Genomic DNA, 20,091 nt, shown 5'->3' on the forward strand with positions numbered 1-20,091 from the left:
CTGTGATCTTCTAAGTGATGGCAACAAAATTGCAGACTTCTGGGTTTTGAAGCACAAATATTTGGTCACACGATTTAGCATTTTTAAACCAGTGTGTTTATTCATTTCATTTTTAAAAATAAAACTAAAAAGGACTATTTTATTGTTGCTATAAGAAACAGTACGGAAGCACTGAGAGTCTTTGAGCATTTCTAGCTCTTCAAGTATGTTCGTTCTGTTCATACACTAGGGGACTGTGCCTCTTTGAGGGCATGGGGCCGACTCGGGTTCCTCGGCCCATCTGATCAAACTCCAGATGCCTCCTCTCGAATCCATCTTTTCCTTCATTCAGCAACAACTGCAGTGAAGTCCAAACAGCAGCAAACGGTTTCGAGTGGGTAAAGTGAAGCAATGAGCACAAGAAATGACTCGAGTTAGAGGAAGAGCAAGAGTAAGACAACAGTAGAAGAGATGAGAAAAATTAAATAAAGTTAAGAAGGAAAAGAGCAGTTGCTATGTTATTAAAAACGAGGAGATATATCTCCCATCAAGTGCATGTTAAAACCACTCCAGTCAATTCAATGCAATGCAACATTTAGGAAATTGCATAAATGTACATCCTAACGAGAATTACGAGAACAATGAACAACACGACTTGCATCATTTCCAACAACAAATAAAAGGAAACTCAGCAATACAACTTATGTTGACGGAAAAAGATCAAAATGTAAACAAATTCACTCCTTCAGTGAAAGAAACGAGAAAGAGGTTGTACGATTTTTCTGTGTCCTTCACTCTCGTGCCGCATCCCTTCATACTAAGTGCAACTGAGGCAGTGCTATAGTCTCCATCTTTGAATCAAAGTTCTCGCCCTGCAGTCCCTTCACGAAACGAATACCACAGCACCCCTGCAGGTCATCTGGGGTGCAGCAGAAACCGGTCCAGGTACTGCGACATGGCTTCCCAATTCCGCCACAGAAAAGCCAACATAACCACAAGGAGCAATGTGGAAAGCGTACGGCTACGTGTTTTCATCAGCGGAACTACACAGTTTGCGACCGTCGAAACGAATACTAGGAGCACCGCCATGACGGCCAGCAGCACGTTGATGAGTTTGCCGAGTAAAGTGCGTGCTGTGGCGTTTTCCAAACCTTCCAACTGAACCACTTGCTGTTGCTGCTGTTGAAGCTCCATCTTAGAGATGCGTGTTTGACAGGCTTCTAGCGCCTCCTACAGGAAGAGAGAGAGATTAAATATTACTAGTAAGGCCGCCTTTTTTATTTACAATCTCTGGTGAAAAAACACACTTGAAATGGAGATTAGTATGGGAGCTACACGGAGTTACGATCATACAAGTACGCAAAGTTCTTGGATCTGATTAGAGCTATCATTGTGGTGAAATACTTGAACTTTTGAGATATATTCTAATCAAAACAATGCAATTTTGTCAAATCTGCAGTTAAGAATAATTATACATGGAATAAATGTGTCGTAATTGTTTGCAATGTTTCCGGAAGGTTTCCGATTAGCTCTAGAATGTTTTTTTTTTTAGATGTATTGGTGGTTATTTGTTTTGTGTGGATGTGTTAACAAATTCATTATATTTATTCATTTAACCATAATAATTAAGCAAAGGGGGACAGCTACTACTGACAGCTAAACTATCCCTTTGAGAAAAACAACATTAAGCAAATGTAGCTGAACTAAAACTACCATTTCAGATAATGTAAGACATGAATGCTAATAAAGGGTAACAGAGTAGAACACGTACATTTTAGCTGCATCATATCATTAAGAATAAGCCCTCAAAGAGAACTCTGAGTGAGTCGCATATGGATTACATTATGTAAACTGAATTAGAAGACTAAATGTTTTCCATCAGATCGATACAAAATAGCTTTATGATTACAGCTAATGTTCTTTCCCATCAGAAAACTCAACATTAACATTCTCCTGTTTCACTTAAAAGTTTATATACCCAAAATAAGATTGGCTAAAAAAAATGTTGAAATATCTTTGAATAATGGACCTTTTCCACATTTCCGGGTTTCTCAGCTGCGGAAGTTGTCATATTTGGGTTAACTTCAAGAGCAGTGAATGGGAGAGTACCACAAATACTGACTTTTAAAAAAATACAAAAAAATTAAGAGACTGATAATGGCCGTTTGAAGAGAGAACAATTTTAAATTTACCGTCCCTCTCATAGACACTGCATTAGAAACACCCTCGCATTAGCCTTTTTGTTATTTGCTGATATAATACTAAGTGTAGTGTTATAAATGTACACATTTTTTTTTTATCAAAATATATAAAAAAAGACTTGAGAGGATTAACTATTCTGATGACCGTTAAACGGTTCATTGCAGTCTTTTGAAAAGGGTCCATTACAATCTTTAAGACTTTTTAAAATCAGTAAATAAAATGCATAAAATAAATGGCCCTTATCAGGTTTAAGGGATTATGCCATAAATTATTTGACCCCTCTCACTGAAAATAAATTGTGTCCTTCTTTAAAAATTATCAAATTAAAATGATTAAAAAAAAAGCCAATTCAAATTATATAATATATACGAAAATAGTATCCAAAAGATAACAAAATAACAGTAATGTTGGACATGAGCACCTGTATGTCTCTGGCTCGTTCATTAGACTGGTAAGCAATTTTCTCCTCCATGCTGGCCAGCTCTTGCTTCAAGTTGTGAATCTCATTTTGATGCAGTTCTGTTAAATCATTCAACTGCTCCTCTAGACGTTCACACCTAACACATGCACATACAAAATGAGATAAAACAGCACAATAAAAGAACAGACAACAATACCATCATCCTCTCCAGCGCCTTCTCAACATGCATGGTTTTGACTGTGAAACCTTCAATATCTATACAAACCTACACAGACCACACAGCAGTGCCAGCAGAATCAGTTTCTATAGTAACATGTACCTGTATCTCTCCTCTTGCAGGGCCTGCATGATTTCTGTGTAGTCTCTCTGATAGTGACTCTTCAGGTTTTCAAAGGATTCTTCTAGTCGACTCTGATTGTCCTTCAGCTCCTGTATCTCATGCAGTAGTGCATCAAAGCCAGAGCTCTGGCCATGCTCCAGTGTATTACCCTTTGAGCTCGGGGGGCCTCCGGGAGCCCCCGTGGTGCTATTTGCTCCCGCTGACCCTGACGTAGCGCTTGAGCAGTCGTCCTCACTGCCATATTTTGGGCTGGACTGCAGCTGCCCAGGTCCTGAGGTCCTAGTGCTTGCTGTCCTTGTACTTGTTACAGGCTCATCAGGCCCTTGTTGTTCATCCAGAGAGTCTTTTAGAGCAGAGATGTTGTCTGCACTTCCAAACTTGTTGCGGATGAGAGAGGCAAACTCACGAGGTTTGGACACGACTGCTCCCGCGGCAGAGTGCGTTGCCTGAGAGATACTAGAGAGGCCACCGGTTACCTGAGAGAGACAAATTATTTAGTGAAATACATTTAGCAATGACACCAAGTCGTGAGCTTCTGATCTGGATGGGTTTTGTGGGAGAGTGATATGAAAATCATTGTCAGCCGAAGTTACACAAAGAGACAAAAATAGTTAATATAAATAGTAAATATGCAAAATTGCGTCCATTTTCTGATTAAAATCCAGTCAAATTTACCTGAAAACAAAAGATCCCTAACAGGGTAAGAGTGATATTAAAGCTCTGTTCCAAAAGCTAGAAAGACAGCATTTTAAAGCACCCTAGGCATGTTTCCAACATGCAGCCTGTTCTAAAAGGTAGGCAGCAACATTACAAAAGGCTACACTGAATTCTTCTCATAGAAAGTAATACCATAATGTAATGTGACATGAGAAAATCCAGTCAAGATGGACCATGAATAGACATTCAATATAAATTATCAATAAAAATATCCTCCATCCATACTTTTCCAAACTGCACACCCTGCAGTATGTATGTTCACAGGGATGCTGGAGCTTAGCGTCTCAGGCCATAGACAGGGATCCATAATGACTGTTTTATATAATTAAAAAAGTTCAATCTAATTTTTAAAAAGTACATTTCTCCCAATACTTGTACATGCAAGGCATGTTTTATATTTATCAGAATATCAAGTTGTTGGATTAGCAACAAACTAACATATCATAACCTAACATAACAAACTAAATATAATTTGATTGTTTTTATATGGAGATTTGTGTGGCATATGCGAGGGATGCAAGATACTGAAGAAACATGTGACCAATGCAATTTCACACGAAAATGAAGCAACATAGTCGCTACTTTTTTTTTTACATTATTTTTCAAGATGGCTTGTTGATAACCTTGCATGCATCATTGGAGAGCATACACACCAAAGTAAAATAGCATGCCTAATCTCTGCTATCTGGAGTGTCCTTTTGTGAGTTATTGAACAATTAAAATCATTCATTTATGTGAAGCCTTACAATATGCATACTTTTGTTGGCTGCCCTAGCATGTGAAGTTGCTACTAATGTAAAGCATTTTAAAATCAGTAACTAGTAATGTTTTACTTACGTTAGGATACTGCCTTGAGGCGGGACTTTTCAAATCCGAACAGATTTTAAAACACTAGGCATCATACACTTGGTGACTTTGTGCATGATTCACTTAACCACTGAGGATCACACACTACGAGACTTTCAAATCGTTCCAACACCACAAACTCTCAAATTAAATGTGCCTTGTTGTTAGCATACACATCGCATGAGAAATACAAACAATACATGTTATAAAATCAGCTCAAAATATCAAACATGTTTGACTTCCTCTGGAATCAGAGTCTGGAGTTCCATCATAAACTACCCAATTTTATTTGAAATCGGTAAAATCTGACTGCTCAAAATCTGCAGATTAACTTTTGCTTTCAGCAACTAGCGTTGGCTTGTCCCAGGCTGCAAAACAGGGCAGAAATTTGGCCTAAAGTCTTGTAGTGATTCCAGTCTGCAGTAGGCAGTATGAGCTGGTGATTAAACATCATGATTTTAAGTCAAATCCAACATTTTATTCAAATCACAGTAAAGATCAAAACATGCCTTGTTGACAAAGTGCATGATTTGTCTACACTGCATTTGTCATACGATTAATATTCCAATTTGACTGAAAATATTTTAGATCACCACACAACTACTCCAGCTACACACAACCTTCAACGTACCAAAATGTAAAGAAAGTAAACAGTCTTTACCTTGGCACCTACATCCTTCAAACCCTGGTGCATGTCTCGCAGGACATCTTTGGGTTGGCGTGGTATTCCGTTGTGTTCCACCTCTCTGAGCTTGCGGTGGTAATGCTCTAGCTTCCTCTGCAGCTGCTGGATGGTCTGCGCAGACTTCTGGTTCTTCTTCTCAAACACTTGCTTGATGCGAGCACTCTGCTGTTTGTCTGCATTGTTGGCCAGCTTCAGGTATTCAGCTACATTGTCGTCTCTTGCCGTTTGTTCGATTTTGATCTGCTCTGTGAGTTTGAGGATCTTCTGCTGTAGCTGAGCGATGGCTTGCTTGGTGCGCTGAGGGTCTGGAGTTCCATCCACTGAATCCACACCGTACTGACCGCCGTCTGAGCTGGTTGACAGAGCATTGGGAGACACTGCAGGGCCTGACCCCTCCAAACGATCTTGCTGAAAAGAGAAGAGTGAGATTTAGCGCTGTGCAGATAAAAACATATAGTAAGAGTTCATGTCACTGCATTAAGAATTTAGAACAGATATGCCTAGAGTTGGCCTGTGATGACCTTTGATTTGGGAAAAAAAGATTAGATTTACATCTTTTCTAGGGATGCACAATATATAAGTGTCATATCCTTTATCGATATTAAAGATTTTTGTAATTTATCAGCCATTGTTAGAAATTTATTTTTGCATACTAATTTCCCTATTTTTCTCCCATTATTTACTTAAAAAGTGAATGCTAGATGATTGCAAAGGTAATATTTAAAAATATATTTAAAAATGAGTTTTGTTTTTAGCGTTTTCAGCATTTTCAGCCTTATAAAGAAAAAGGTTACCAAAATAAGCACATTTCTTGTACTGGACAAAAGTGGCACAAAGTTTCATTCAATGCAATTATGTTATTGTTACTGCCTGAAATTTATTCAATCGCAACAGTGACCCAGTCTTAGAAAGGTTAGTGGCAAATAAATTATTAACTTGGATTATAAAATAATAGAACATTTAAATAATTGATTTTGCACTATTTTCCTACAGCAATAGAAATAAATAGAAATGAATTACCATTAACGATGGTTCACTTTCAGTGCAGTCCATCTTGAAAGATATGCCAAATTTGAACTGTTTGTGTGACTATACTAGTCTCCGCTGACGTTGACAGTTTGGACCTCTGTACTATGACATAGCCCTCAAATATAAGATAATGCAGAACATTCACTGATAACAAAAAAAATGTCACACTGCACCACTTCATCAACTGAGAAAGATGACAAGGGAACCAACATCAAAGAAAGAATGTTACATTTGCTAAATTCTTTCTGCTTGTTTTTGCATGATTAATATACTGTTTATAAGTAAGATCTGGTCTTGTTAAATCTTTAGCACAACCTTGCAATGCAATGAACTCTGTCCCTCCACCCACTGACAGACGAGTCGAAACCAGATTATCAGTGATATAGACTTCACCGACTGTAGATAAGAGCTATGGATGATCTAAGCATCAATGAGAGTCATTATAAACTGTCTAAAAGCCCCACCAGCACTGTCTGACGATTACTGTCAATACGATCAGGTGTTTACTGCAAATCCTAAGTTCCCCTATTGCAATAAGACATATGGGTTGATGTGGACAGTGGATAAGCATGCAAAGAAAACTAACTACTCATGTGGCCAACAGCCAATTTAATAAGACCCAGACAATGCCTGTAGAGACATTACAGCTGACTTCTGATTCTTTTTTCACACTTAATTGTTCATCAGAGGATTTTCTACCCATTTATCTGAGAAGAACATTTTGTTTGATTAACAAAACCAAGGTGTTAAAGCCTCTTACAGAGCTGAGCTAACTCTGTGACAAAATACGTTGAACTCAAGTTTCACTGACAACAAAACTAAGCTGTAAAAACAAAACTGTAAATTACAGATAGAGGCTAGCCGATAGACAAACTGCAGTATTTTTCAACTTACAAACAAAAAAACAGCACACCATACCCAGCTAAAATCATCGTAAACTCCATTTACTGAGCAAGCCAGTCTGAAACAGTGGTCTGAAATAAACAAGAGGGCTTATGTTTGAACATTCCCCTGCCCTGAGAGAGGAACGTTCTGGATGGTGCCGCTAAGTTCTCCAGCAACAAGTGAGTCGAATCACTTTGGCAGTCACCCAGACCCTTTAGTCTATCTGGTAGAAATGCTTAGCTGTTAAAAAAGGCTTGCTTAAAAGCATAGTACTATGTAAGCATAATTTCCCTCGAGAGACTTAATACAGTAGTCTTGGACAACGTTTCTCCGGGTAAATAAATGGTATTTTGAGTGCGCAGCAGGAAAAAGCATCTAGTAATGGGGTAAGGCTAACCAGAAGAGTAACTGGTTTTGCAACTGCAGTTCTAAATAAAGTTGCTGCACCTCTCATGCAAGAGCTAACTTGACCTTGACTGTATCCTTGAGGATACAGGAAAGCAAACAGTTACCCTGATCCCACATCCTGGTTGGAAAAAAAGCACAAAGGCTATGATTTTGACATTATGCTCAATGCTGCCAATAGAAGTGCCCTTAACTGAAGTGCATCCAAAGACCTGGCTAAATATAGTAGGGCTTAAGAACATAGTGACCTGCCACATAAGCTTCCTGACCTGTGAATGCTGTCAACTCGTCCATCCATCCTGTAGGCTTCTTTCAGACACACGCAGCAGGCAACAGATTGCCATCTGCCTACATTGCTGTAAAATTAAAATCTAATTTCCCTTCACTTTCAAACAACTTACTATCACTGCCTATTGAAAACTGAACACGTTTCCCTTGGCAATTGATTTATTTGTGACGGGCCTCCACAATATCAAAACTGACCGCCATAAATAGATTTCCCAAAAGGCTTTGACTTCATTGAATAACTGCACGTTTCAACATCAAAAACCGTTGCGAGTGTTTTTATATCACTATATTTCAGAAGGAAACCAGCTGTATTTAGAAAATGTTTAATGTCATTTTTATTTAATCTTGCATGTAATGCCTGATACAGCAGCATCTGCAATCTCAGCTCAGTGCTGCTTTACATCCATTACCTGAGATGCCTCTCTCTCTCTCTCTCTCTCTCTCTCTCTCTCTCTCTCTCCTGCTATTAAAGCACCTCCTGCTTGCAGAAAATTAATTTGCATATACATATACTGTATATGGGGGCGGGGGAGTGCCACCACAAATAGAGTGTAAGGCTGTGGGAAACGAATCGTTCAATTTAACTGGTTCTTCTTAGTGAACCGGCTGAACCAGTTCACCAAATCATACTGAATCGTTTGAAACAGTTCGCTTCTCCAATAAGCATTAATCCACAAATGACTTAAGTTATTCACTTTTTTAACATGGCTGACACTCTCTCTGAGTCGAAATTAACCAATATCCTGGAATAATTCATTTACCTAAGCAGTACACTGACTGAACTGCTGTAAGGAGAGAACTGAAGATGAACACAAGCACAGCAGCATGTGTGATGTACTAACTTTTCTATGTGGACACGGAGGGCTGTGCAGCCTGCACACTGTGCCTCCGTGTTGTTTCATGCTCATCATTCTGTGCAAGGGATGCGCATAAGCACTCTGTGCTGCTCTGGCGGCTTTAGTATTAAAATACTTTTCTGCGCAATCAAAGATTTCTTGTTCTGTCCTATCTATGATATGTTGCTGCCTTTATTACTGTGCTATACATTTAAAAGAAACATCTTTTTTTATTTCTATATAAATATATAAATGTATATACTTGTTTTTACATTAATGTATTTTACAACAATGCAAAGAGCAATGTCTAAATTTTACCAGAATTTAGACTTATTCACTTTTATTGTCTTTTTTTTTATTTTATTTTTGTTTATTTCACTAGATTTTAAAAACATATTTGTGCACCTGTGATTGTTCTATAATCTAGAGTATCTTTTGCTGCTGAATTATTTACTTACCTAGTTAATAGTTTTTTTGTCATAGATTATGATATATTTTTTCATTTGTTATTTTTTTTATTAAAATGAAGTTTTTTATAAGTAGAATATTGTGTTTAACACACAAAAGAGTGATGATCAGGTCAATACAGAGAAGTATAGAAATTCTATACTCTATATTCTATACATTGATTAAAAAAAAAAAAAAAACAGCTCTAGTATCGGATTGGATCAGTATCGTAAAAATGGTATTGTTGCATCCTAAAGAATTATACATTTACAAAGAAACCAAACGCAACTTTCTTTCGCCACTTTATTTTTTTTTAGCATAACTATCATGGAATGGAACTGGGAGGATTGTGGGATAATCAATCGATTTGATCAGAAGGTTCCTCCGGAGACAGGACTTGAAGCAGAATTTGGATTCAGACATGCCTTGATGTCTTTACCGTCTTGTACGGTAAAGGCATCAAGGCATGTCCGAATCCAAATTCTAGGAAAAAATAGTACTGATTGGTTTGCAATTTTAAACACATTCTTAAAGAAAACCTCATCAGTGTTACCCAGCAAGGTAATTTTAGGTAACTGACAAGTTATTTAAAAGAGGTTCTTTATTTATTTATTTTTTTCTGTCCAATATCACTTTTCTGTCCATGAAACTTTCAGAAACTGTAGCTTGGCCAACAACAACAACCATCACAGCACAATAATGGAAGAAATCGCCTTGACCAACCTGTGCTGTTCATGTTGCACTTACCCGATCAGCCTCCTCAGTGGAGTGGTACCCGGAGGTCAGCAAAATGTCTGCCAAAGCTGGGCTGCTGGGAGTATCTGTGGTGGAGGAGGAGCGTGGCCGTCCTGCCTGCAGCAAAATCTCCTGGGTACTGCGCCTGTGGATCTGGGGGCTGCCTTTCTGGGGGGCCTCCCCTCCCCCCCCTGCCTTGCTGCGGCGGCTCTGTAGGCTGGTCCCTCTCTTCATCATGGGGGGGCCTCGAATTTGCTGCAGCACGCGGCTCAAAGCTGCAGGGGGGGCGGAAGCGTGGGGGTCAGAGTTAGGGGTGGCGACCACCACGGCAGGCGCTTCCCCCAACTCTGGCCCTACTTCTGGTGGCTCAGGGATGGGGCCTGTGGAGGAAGAGGCGTAGTCGTGCGGCGAGACGGACGAGCGTCTGCGCTGAGGTTGAAAGAAGTGCTTCAGGCCATGGCCCAGCGCGCCCATGTTCTCCAAGGCATTTTGGGTAATTTTGGACAGGCCATGATCAGGCTCGGATGCCCTCCTGCTCGCCTCCCGCTCTGCTCGACCCCCAGAGTCTGGCTCCTCCGCCCCAGGCTGCTCGCTGCCACCCTGGTCCATCAGGAGGCGCCAGTCTCACTCAGAGGGTCAGCAAAGGGGTGGGGTCTAGCTAAGCCCCGCCTCCACCAGCCCTCTGATAGGTAGTTTCAAAAGCCAGGAAGCAGAGGGTGGCAGCAGTCAGGTGGACTCTGAGAGCGTACATGCACCTGTGGTTTGGCGCAAAGTCATGCTTGTCTACCACAAAAGGAAAATAAAATGGATTATGTCATGCAGCTGTGAGCGATGGAACACAAGCAACAAATAAATGAACTCAAATCACAACAGCAGCATTGCATTGGTTGGCTCAGAGACAAAAAGTTGCAGCTGACATTTTTTCCAGCTTAAGCCTGTTGCAGATGAATTGCATGTTCATTCACAATCATGTCTCACCAATCTATTACAGAGAGTGATGGCAGAGGTCATGGATTAAATAAACCACGCCTTGAAGGTTCTGAGCCAACCAACTAAAACTACATTAGCAATATCACTATTGACAGAATACTAGCAGTCTACAGCCATGGGTGTTGCCAAGCGAATGAGGTGTGACAGAACTAGAAAGAACATAAGGGTGCTAATTTCTGAAATGCTCGAAGGGTCTCGGGGTCAAATTATATTAGAGCACTTCTACATAATCACGCAGTATTTTATACAATTTAAGACCCTTTAATGGAAATCATTTCAGAAATTTCGTAATAAATCATTATCAAACTCCATTGTGAAAAAGGTCAGAAGCATGAACGCTAAGTAGGGCTGCACAATTTGAGTGAAAAGAATTGTGATCTTTCTGATTAACAAATTGCTGTTGCAAATTAAAGTTAGTTAGCTGTGCTTGTTTGTAAGACTGTACAACTTGGCAAAAATTTTGTGATTAATTTATAAATATAGCTAGCTATAAAATAATAATTATCATTGTTGTTATTATTAGTATTACTACTACATAAAAATATGAAACACTAAATAAAAACAAAATAAGTAATTGGCTATTATTATTTAAATAATACACTGTAAAATAAAATAAAAAACTGTATTTAAGAAAAAGAAATTATAATAGATTTCTCCTTTACACTTTACACAAAATTATAATACTAATATTTATGGCTGTTTTGTTGCCAAGTGCTTCTCATTGAAAAAAACTCAGTTTTTTAGTTTGTGTCACAATCTGAAACATGCAGAGCATTTATTTTAAATTATATTTATTTGATAATCGCACTAAGCCATAAAAGTGATTTCATTTAATCGTGCAGCCCTAACATAAAACATAGGTGAGTAGAGGTGATGAGTTATGGGTTTGGCATTGTTTAACACAAAAGTGAACTTAGGCAAGGTGACAAAACCTCAGTGCAGCCGAGGCAATACTTCAAAACCTAGGTGGCCTAATAAGTAATCTTTTGTCCATCAAGCACAACCCATCTAAATGTGCAGTTTATTTGTTTTGGACATGCTCAAATTAGTTTAGACTGATATAGAACTGTATACAGAACATTATCACATCTGATCTTAAAAGACACATATGATATAAAGTAACAATGACATAAATGATGTCTCCTACCATTAGTCCAGCCTGGCTTCCACTGGCTCACAGTTCAGGGTTGGCTGTGGAGAGAAATGGTTCTCAGATGGGACTCAATTATTGTGACAAACAAATTATACATGACAGTCATTTACTTCAATGGTACAGACTCACACAGTGACAACAGGGTGTGTTCATGTTTGGATTATGATGCATGATTTTGGCAGCTGTTGTCATTTCATGGAACATTTACATTACATTTTGAATTGCATCATTAGATCACACAGTGTATAACTGGTGTAAATAGCCTTTTAATTTTCTTGATCAAATTTGCTGTCGTGGACAAACAAACAAACATGGTGTGTGTTGCATAAAACATTCCAAAGTCTAAAATGAAACAAAAGCCCAATCTTCAGGTGTGTTGAATCAAGATGTGTTGAGTGTGATGGTGAAGTTCATGCTTAAGATGGACCTTGATGGAGAGAATAACAGCCAGCTGTAATCCCCTTTATTCAGTTTACTATAATGCACATGAACCTTCTTTCTTACTACCACAATGCTCCATAATAGGCTCAACAGCTACTGCCCAGTTCTTCATCAGCCTTTGTTTCATTTACCATTTTGATTCCAATAAATTCCTCAATAGAGTGGAAAAGTGACCAGGTACTTTTTCCGCATGCTTGGTTCCGGATGTATTTCCCCCATAGGGATAAAGTTAATGATGTTTGTTAATGCAATATGACTGATGAAATGTCCAGCTACAAAGTGAACTGCAGCATTACAAACTATGATTTGAAGCAGAAGTATTTGAAAATGTAACAAAAGATACAAAACATTAACAACCTTGGAGCTCACCTGTCTTTAAAAGTTTATCCACCTTATTTTGCAACAAGGAAGTAATTATGATGACGTACTTCATTATAATGTTTTAAACTTCTGTTTTGCTTGCCGGCAGGTAAGGAGCACAAGGAGCGATGTGGTGGGAGCACACACAGAACACTATTAAACACTGTGATGGTAAATATTTACCACACCTGCGGTGTATAACACAGTGGGAGGATGAAATGAACTGCCATAACTTATGAGGACTTTTATTATTTCGTTTTGTCACTTGGGAGTAGACAGGTCTTCGATGGGGAATTATAAAAGCAATTAAGCATATCAAAACCTACACAGTGGAAAAGTCAGTCCAGTCCTGGTACATGAAACAGAAAGCAAATTTGTGTTTTTAAAAGCAGACGTGAGTCCAAATATTGTTATATGATTGTTTTGAGGATTTAGGTAATTGGTCAATTATAAATGATCATAATGTCTCCTTTTTTTGTCTTTCATCTGTGAAAGCACTTTTTGATAGTTTTAAAGTACTAAGTAAAAAAAAATAATAACAAACAAAAAAAATAATAATAATAATATATATATATGCCACATAATAAACGTGTCACATAATAAACGTGTTTTATTTATTTTATTATTATTCTTTTATTATTATTATCTATTATCTCAATAGATTGCACAGCTTACCGTATTTTCCGGACTATAAGTCACACTTTTTTTTTCATAGTTTGGCTGGTCCAGCGATTTATAGTCAGGTGCGACTTATTTATCAAAATTAATTTGAAAATGAACCAAGAGAAAACATTACCGTCTAGAGCCGCGAGAGGGCGCTCTATGCTGCCAGAGATGCTGCTCAGTGCTTCTGTAGCCTACACTGAGCAGCATAGAGCACCCTCTCGCGGCTGTAGACGTTAATGTTATCTCTTGATTCTTGGTTCTAAATAAATGTGACTTATAGTCCAGGTGCGACTTATATAAGTTTTTGTCCTCGTCATGACGTATTTTTGGACTGATGCGACTTATACTCAGGTGCGACTTATAGTCCGAAAAATACGGTACCTATGTTTGTGTATTTGGTGTCCCTTAAACTTTAGTCTGAAGAAGCACGACTCGCGTCGCTTTCTCTCACATGTGTGAAGTAAGAAAGAGAGAGTGAGTCTTACATATCATGCAGAGTTAACGTGTTATTTGTAAAAAATGTTTTTGTTGTATTTTCCTGTCAAAATAATGGAGGTCCTTTGGATTGTTTTTTCTTTTTAAAAACTACTGGGTTTTCCAGTAGTGGGCGGAGCTAATGCGCAAACAACAATCTGTACAAATGACAAAATGTACTTTCAGGTATTTAAAAACCTGTGCTATTTTAAAAACATAAACATATGTATATGTCTGGCGAGTAAACAAAATAATTTACTAGCCAATGACGATTCAATTGCCAAGGTGTCTGTAGAGGGTTGACATGCTTTTAAAAAAAAAAAATCACGAAAATGTTACTGAGCAACAGTTTCAGCGCAGATTTTCCTTGTGCTTTGGACTTTAAACCCTGGTGCCGTGATCTCGTCCAGTGCTATTAGAATATTTGAGCCCATTTCGCAATTTCAATTATCATACAGTAGCCTAACCAACAGCATCAGCCACCTCTTCTTCTCATTGGAGACATATGATGCAGCACTAAACTGTCTCTCGCTGTCGGTGCTTTGTGCTTGTAATGAGTTCTGCGTCTTTCGCTGATAGTTTTAAATACTTACAGACTGCCGACATGTTTGCCGCATCAGTGCGTGCCTCTATTTTATCGCGTTAGTCATTGTTTGGTACATATTATCCGGCCTTTTTCGCATATTCGGTTTAACACCGAAATATTTTTTTTTTGCTATTTTTGGCCAAATAATTTTGGTTACCTAACATTGTGCATCCCTAATTATGACACCCAACTAAATACACAAAATACTCGGTCTTTCTGTGGTCCATATTAAAAGTAAACTAGCCTGTAAAATCTACACAGTGAAGGCAAAATTACAGAATCAAATTAAAAATACTATTAGTAGAAATGCTTTAATGGAAATCTGACACATTATAATTTGAAAATGCTTACATGAACTTGATTCAGTTCCTCTATGGAGAAAACCAATGGCATTTTTACTTCTGGAACCCGACTGTTGAACTTTAAAAGACTACTAATATATTTTCCAAACCAATTTACTTCAAAATGAAATTACATGCATAAAAACTTTCCCATTTTAAATGAATAGTACTTCAAATCCAAATTCTTACACTGCACATGGCACCAGTGGTTTACAGCACTTCATGAATGTCAAGCTCACCATCTTGAGTGTTCTGGGAAATATACAAATGATTCCTCTCACCATTTGCAAAACAGTGCACTGCCAAAAATTATCTTGTGAACCTAAATCCCAACCACACCAAGATCAACCATGAATGGTCAAGCAGAAAATGAGAAACATGTCATCAATCCAGACAAACCTAAAGTCCTACACCTAGTTAAGCAGGAAACAAACCCACACCTATTTTAGCAGTAAACAAATCCAGACCTTAATTATTTCAGAAACACAATATCCTCCAGAAGTGGGAGTGGTACGACAGCAAGGTGACACATGCAGTGAATGAACAGTCGTGTCTGTGAAGCTTTACCCAGAGAAGAGTGTTGATGTGTCTGTGTCCTACATGCATAATTAAACGAACGAGTGACAGAGTGACGCACATGCCAGGCACAGCTATTCTATAACACAATCATATTCAACACAACAGCAGTTTAACAGACCCTGCACACACCCAAGAACACCCTGAGGTGCTGTCACACCAATTCTAGCAGACCAAAAAATGAGTGTAATGCCGGTACCTTCAGAGACGTGTGTGAGCAACATTCCTGTCACCAGTCTGTTCTAGTAGTTTATAGTTGATATTTAACTCTCCTTCATCATATAATTGCAAAAGAAAAGGTCACAACAAGCCAATAGTGGCATATGTATCATGGGCATGTTTTCATATTACATTGTGTGAAAGCTCTTTCTTTCAAAAGCTGGCCATGCATTTATTTCTTTATGTTGATAGAGAATAATATTTTTATATTCATCCATTTAACATGGTTTTATTCAACTCGACTTTCATGGTATAAATTTGTATGCGTTTCCCTGAATTCCAATCAATGACTTTACTGTTGCTAGTGCCATGCTCTACCAGGCAGCTGAGCTACAGGAACTCAATTTGATTTAGGATTCATTGGCTTTGATTCAAAAGCTAATTTTATCAATTCAGTTTGATTGCACAAGTAATTGGATTTAACAAATGGATTAATTTTAACATGGCACATCACCGAAGACATGTGAATGGCTATCGAAGCAGTGCTTTAAAAAAGGATACATTTCAAGACACATTTCTTTTTTTAGGTTTTTTATTTTTTTTTACTAGTAGTAGTAGTTTATTCAGGAATACATGGCCTCTCGGCCCATAGTTCCAACGTTACAATAGCATGACTTTTTTTAGGTTAATTCCCTTTCAAGTATTACTTGTCTGGTTAGAAAACTAGTTGACTCATGAACTAATACATGAAGAATTTAGCCTGCAGCCTTGTGCCTATAAAACAGATATTCAGCAGAAGAGCAAATTGAGTTGTTTCATATTGTGTAGATTCACTTTAAAAACATTTCTGATATATAAGCTTGTTGTAAACAACAGCTAAACTAGCTATAACATTATCACAGGGCCACTGAAAATCTAAACTCGAGGCCCTGCTAGATAAACAACCTTAGTATTTCACCCTATATTTTAAAATACAGTATGAAATTTTAACAAATCGCAAATTCTAGCATTTGAACGAATCATAGAGGCTTAATTATTTAAAAGTCATATTTTCAAGATGGATGAAGTGCATCTGCAGGATTTGTAACCAGTCTATCTTGGAAACAAATGAATTATTACACTCCTACGCCTTCAAAAGCACTGTATTTTCTGTGACTGAAATGGGTCAGCTTATTCTCTCCATCACTCTCTCCCCCGGTCCCATTCTCATAGCATCCCAAGGTCACATCACTGTCTGTATGTGTGTGTGCCTTTAAGCAATAATACACTCCACTACAGTCAAGACATTCAGGACACTCGGCACATCCAACAACAGTGGCATTATAATTCTCCATGCGTCTATCTGCTGGTATATTCAGCATAACTTAATTTGCAAAATATTTCTTGCAAAATCCTTCCTGAATAAAAACCAGTGTGATGAATGGCATAAACAGCACTCCATACCTTCAGTTCTAATCATCCTGCTCAGTCTTCTTCTCAACACAGAAATATGATACTGTGGATAAATCTTAGAGGAAATCCAAAACTGCACATAGACAATGACCCTCAGTGATGAATACTCTGTCCTCTTGACACTTCAGTCAACTTGCCCCTCATAAATGTAGGATTATCACATGCTGAAAAAGAGTTTAAAAAATTATATAATTCAGTTATGTAGAGAAGTAGACTTTTTCTCCAAACAAATGTGAAGGAAACTCTTGTCCGGCAACAGAACATTAATATCATGAATATAAATCCTATTTTGTTAAATATGACAAAAAATAAATAACATTTTATGGAATTTATATTTAACTAGTAGACCATTTTACAGCCAAACATCCATGTGTGAGAATTTCACGCAGAAAGCATATAGAAAACAAGCATATACAAGTCAACATATTGAACATGACTGTTAATACATTACACATGACTGTTAACTACTTAATTATAACCAACTTGATGGGTTAGTTTAGGATACATTCGGTCCATCTGATGGTAAACATGCTCGTAAAACAAAAACAAGAGTGATTAAAATAACGTCAAAAACTGACGTTATTTTTACAAAAAAAAAAAAAAAAAACATTGGCTAAGTGTATGAAGCTAACGCTCTCGTCGTGCCATTATAATTCGAGCCGTCACTGTCAGATTTCACGATGACATGTAACACAGAAGGCTAAAACACCAATACACACCCATTTCACTTTATCAGACAAGCGATTGTGGCTGCAGGTTGAATTAATCCGATCATTTTCCTGGACTGTCCGTTGATACGTTCGCTAGCTGAGTTAGCTGTCCGGCTAGCCTGGTAAATGGGCAGTTTACGCCCAACCCAGGATAATACTATTAGATGGTCGATCTAACGCACCGCTGCACACGATCATCAGCAGAGACTGATAAAAAACAACTACATCGGAAACATTGCGCTAAAACCGCTCAAGCGGAAGGAAGGACGACCAACCCCGGCTTCTAGACTGTCTAATTCAAAGTCATACAAACAGACAGCATCAGCATCTGATCACGCCAATGAGCTTGTTTGGCTGGCACCACGCATCGGCAGCATACATAAGACACATTTAACTGCATGTGGGCAGCTTGAGATTCCTGTTGATTTGTGGTTTAACCATTAAGAAATGAAAATTTAAATTATTATTTTACCAACAAGCACCCCTTACGTGGAAGATCAACTATTTCCACAATAAATAATAATTTAATCATTCATTTAAATATAACAACTGGTAACAAAACTATCTTCCAGGTACACTTTTAGATTTACAACTTCAAAGAAAAACACTTTACAACTCTTTTTGGTTGTAACTCTCTTTGATAAATTACGTTTTTATGCATATGAAAGATATTTTCATCTTACGAAAACAAATAGAATTTATTTTATTAGCAAAATGAAACTTATTATTAGCAACAACGAAAGAAGATAGTTTTTATTTTATTTTTCAATTCATCTAGGTTTTTCAATAATAAACTGAAAGTGTATAAAGCTACTGCAGTAGTGAATTTTCAAATCCCCGATAACACCGTTGTTTGTTTTTATAGGAATGTATGCTACAATGCAATGATCTGTACTATGAACTGTATTTTGTATTGTATTCATATGACACTTAAAGTGTACATTCCGTGTATTAGATCTGTGTGATTAGGACCGGTTAGCAATAAAATGGTTTGGCATAAATGTAAGGTTTTGGTGACGTCTGACATGCTGCACCTGATCTCGCGGCGAGCAGTGCACTGCTATGCTGCTAACGTCATCAGCAATACAGGCTAAACCGACTAGCTCGCTAACTCAGCCAACATACTGAACGACTGCGCCCAGCCCCAAAATTCGAACTACAACATATGGGTTTTCGAATTAACGCTGTATCTGTCTAAAAGGCAAAAGCGTTTGCGTTCTGCGGTTACAACCGGTTACAACTTACATTGGCGCTGAGAGAGAATTGCTGATGTCCGTTAATTTCTCCAGATGGAACACTCCCACGGTGACGTCAGCGGCGCGCTCACAACGCGTGAGGGAGCGTGGCACGATATGACGGTGTCAACATTCGTCTTCTTCTTGATTTATTTGCGGTTGGCAGACCAGCTTTCGGTGCATTGTGACAACATTCAGTGTCAAAAGCAGAATTTAGTGGTTGTCAAAATGCCGCACTCACACTTTCGCGTAAAGGAATAGTTCAAACAAATATAGGCTAAATCCTCCTGTTGTACGTGAGTTTCTGTTACACACAATGTTTGCCGTAATGTTAGCCTGAGACGTATGCAGTGTAAACAAGGGGGACGAACTGTAGAATACTAATAATATTAGATGCCAGATATATACCTATGCATTTTTTAAGCTGTGGTGAATCGTATGATAATATGAAGAAAATGCTAATTTGACTATGTTTTAATGTTATAAATGAGTTAAAAATATTTATTAAAAAATAAATGAATAAAGACTTGTTTCATCCAGTGATTTTGAACGAATCTCTTGAATGATTCGGACATAAAATAAATTTTATCAGTCACTGGCCGCCACCTACTGGCATTATGTAACAATCTACCGTTGAAAAGACGTTCCTCCAACACACATTTTTTAAAATATAGTTCCAAATGAATGCATTTTTAGGAAATGTTCTGTTACAAATTTTAAATGATTTGTGCCATCCTACCTCTACTATTTTTTTGGCCAGGGACAAGACGTTGCTGTTGTGCCGTAGTTTAACATTGGTTAATTTTTTTTGGGGGCGATGGCTCTGTCTGCCCGGATTCCAACTAGCAGCTCCACAGACTAATAAAACAGCCATCTATACTAACGGAACATTTGGATTATGAATTTATTAGCATCTTCAAACCAAAACCCAGACAATAATGAGTCAAACAAAATATCAGTCATTAAAAGTAAGGTTAACCGTCTGGCCTGCCGTGGGAGCCTGATTGCATTGAAATATTTGGGAGCAGGAGATTTTCTGGAATGTAAAAACTGCAAAATAATAGCATACTGGCAGATCCACGCACACAACTTCATTATTACAAACAAATAATAGACACGGCGTAAATAAGACA

The 20,091-nt window shown here is 38.0% G+C and overlaps 1 protein-coding gene across 4 annotated transcripts; it reads right to left on the reverse strand.

Annotated features, from left to right (window-relative positions):
• Positions 1 to 73: 73 nt before the first annotated feature.
• tmcc1b (transmembrane and coiled-coil domain family 1b) lies at positions 74 to 19,112 on the reverse strand. 4 transcript variants are annotated; one of them, XM_052568618.1, is made up of 8 exons: positions 18,969 to 19,112; positions 17,005 to 17,177; positions 11,953 to 11,996; positions 9,828 to 10,090; positions 5,167 to 5,598; positions 2,922 to 3,418; positions 2,603 to 2,738; positions 74 to 1,209 (listed from the first exon to the last, which is right to left on the reverse strand). In XM_052568618.1, exons 4-8 carry the CDS (start codon positions 10,050 to 10,052, stop codon positions 895 to 897), a joined length of 1,605 nt encoding a protein of 534 aa, XP_052424578.1. In that variant the 5' UTR covers positions 10,053 to 10,090; positions 11,953 to 11,996; positions 17,005 to 17,177; positions 18,969 to 19,112; the 3' UTR covers positions 74 to 894. The 4 variants fall into 4 exon arrangements, with proteins under 4 accessions (XP_052424578.1, XP_052424575.1, XP_052424576.1 ...); XM_052568615.1 differs by having other exon boundaries at positions 9,828 to 10,598; XM_052568616.1 differs by lacking the exon at positions 18,969 to 19,112 and adding an exon at positions 17,733 to 18,061 and having other exon boundaries at positions 9,828 to 10,598.
• Between the last annotated feature and the right edge of the window lie 979 nt (positions 19,113 to 20,091).

Source organism: Carassius gibelio, chromosome B11 (assembly GCF_023724105.1).
Source record: "Carassius gibelio isolate Cgi1373 ecotype wild population from Czech Republic chromosome B11, carGib1.2-hapl.c, whole genome shotgun sequence".
Lineage (NCBI taxonomy): Eukaryota > Metazoa > Chordata > Actinopteri > Cypriniformes > Cyprinidae > Carassius > Carassius gibelio.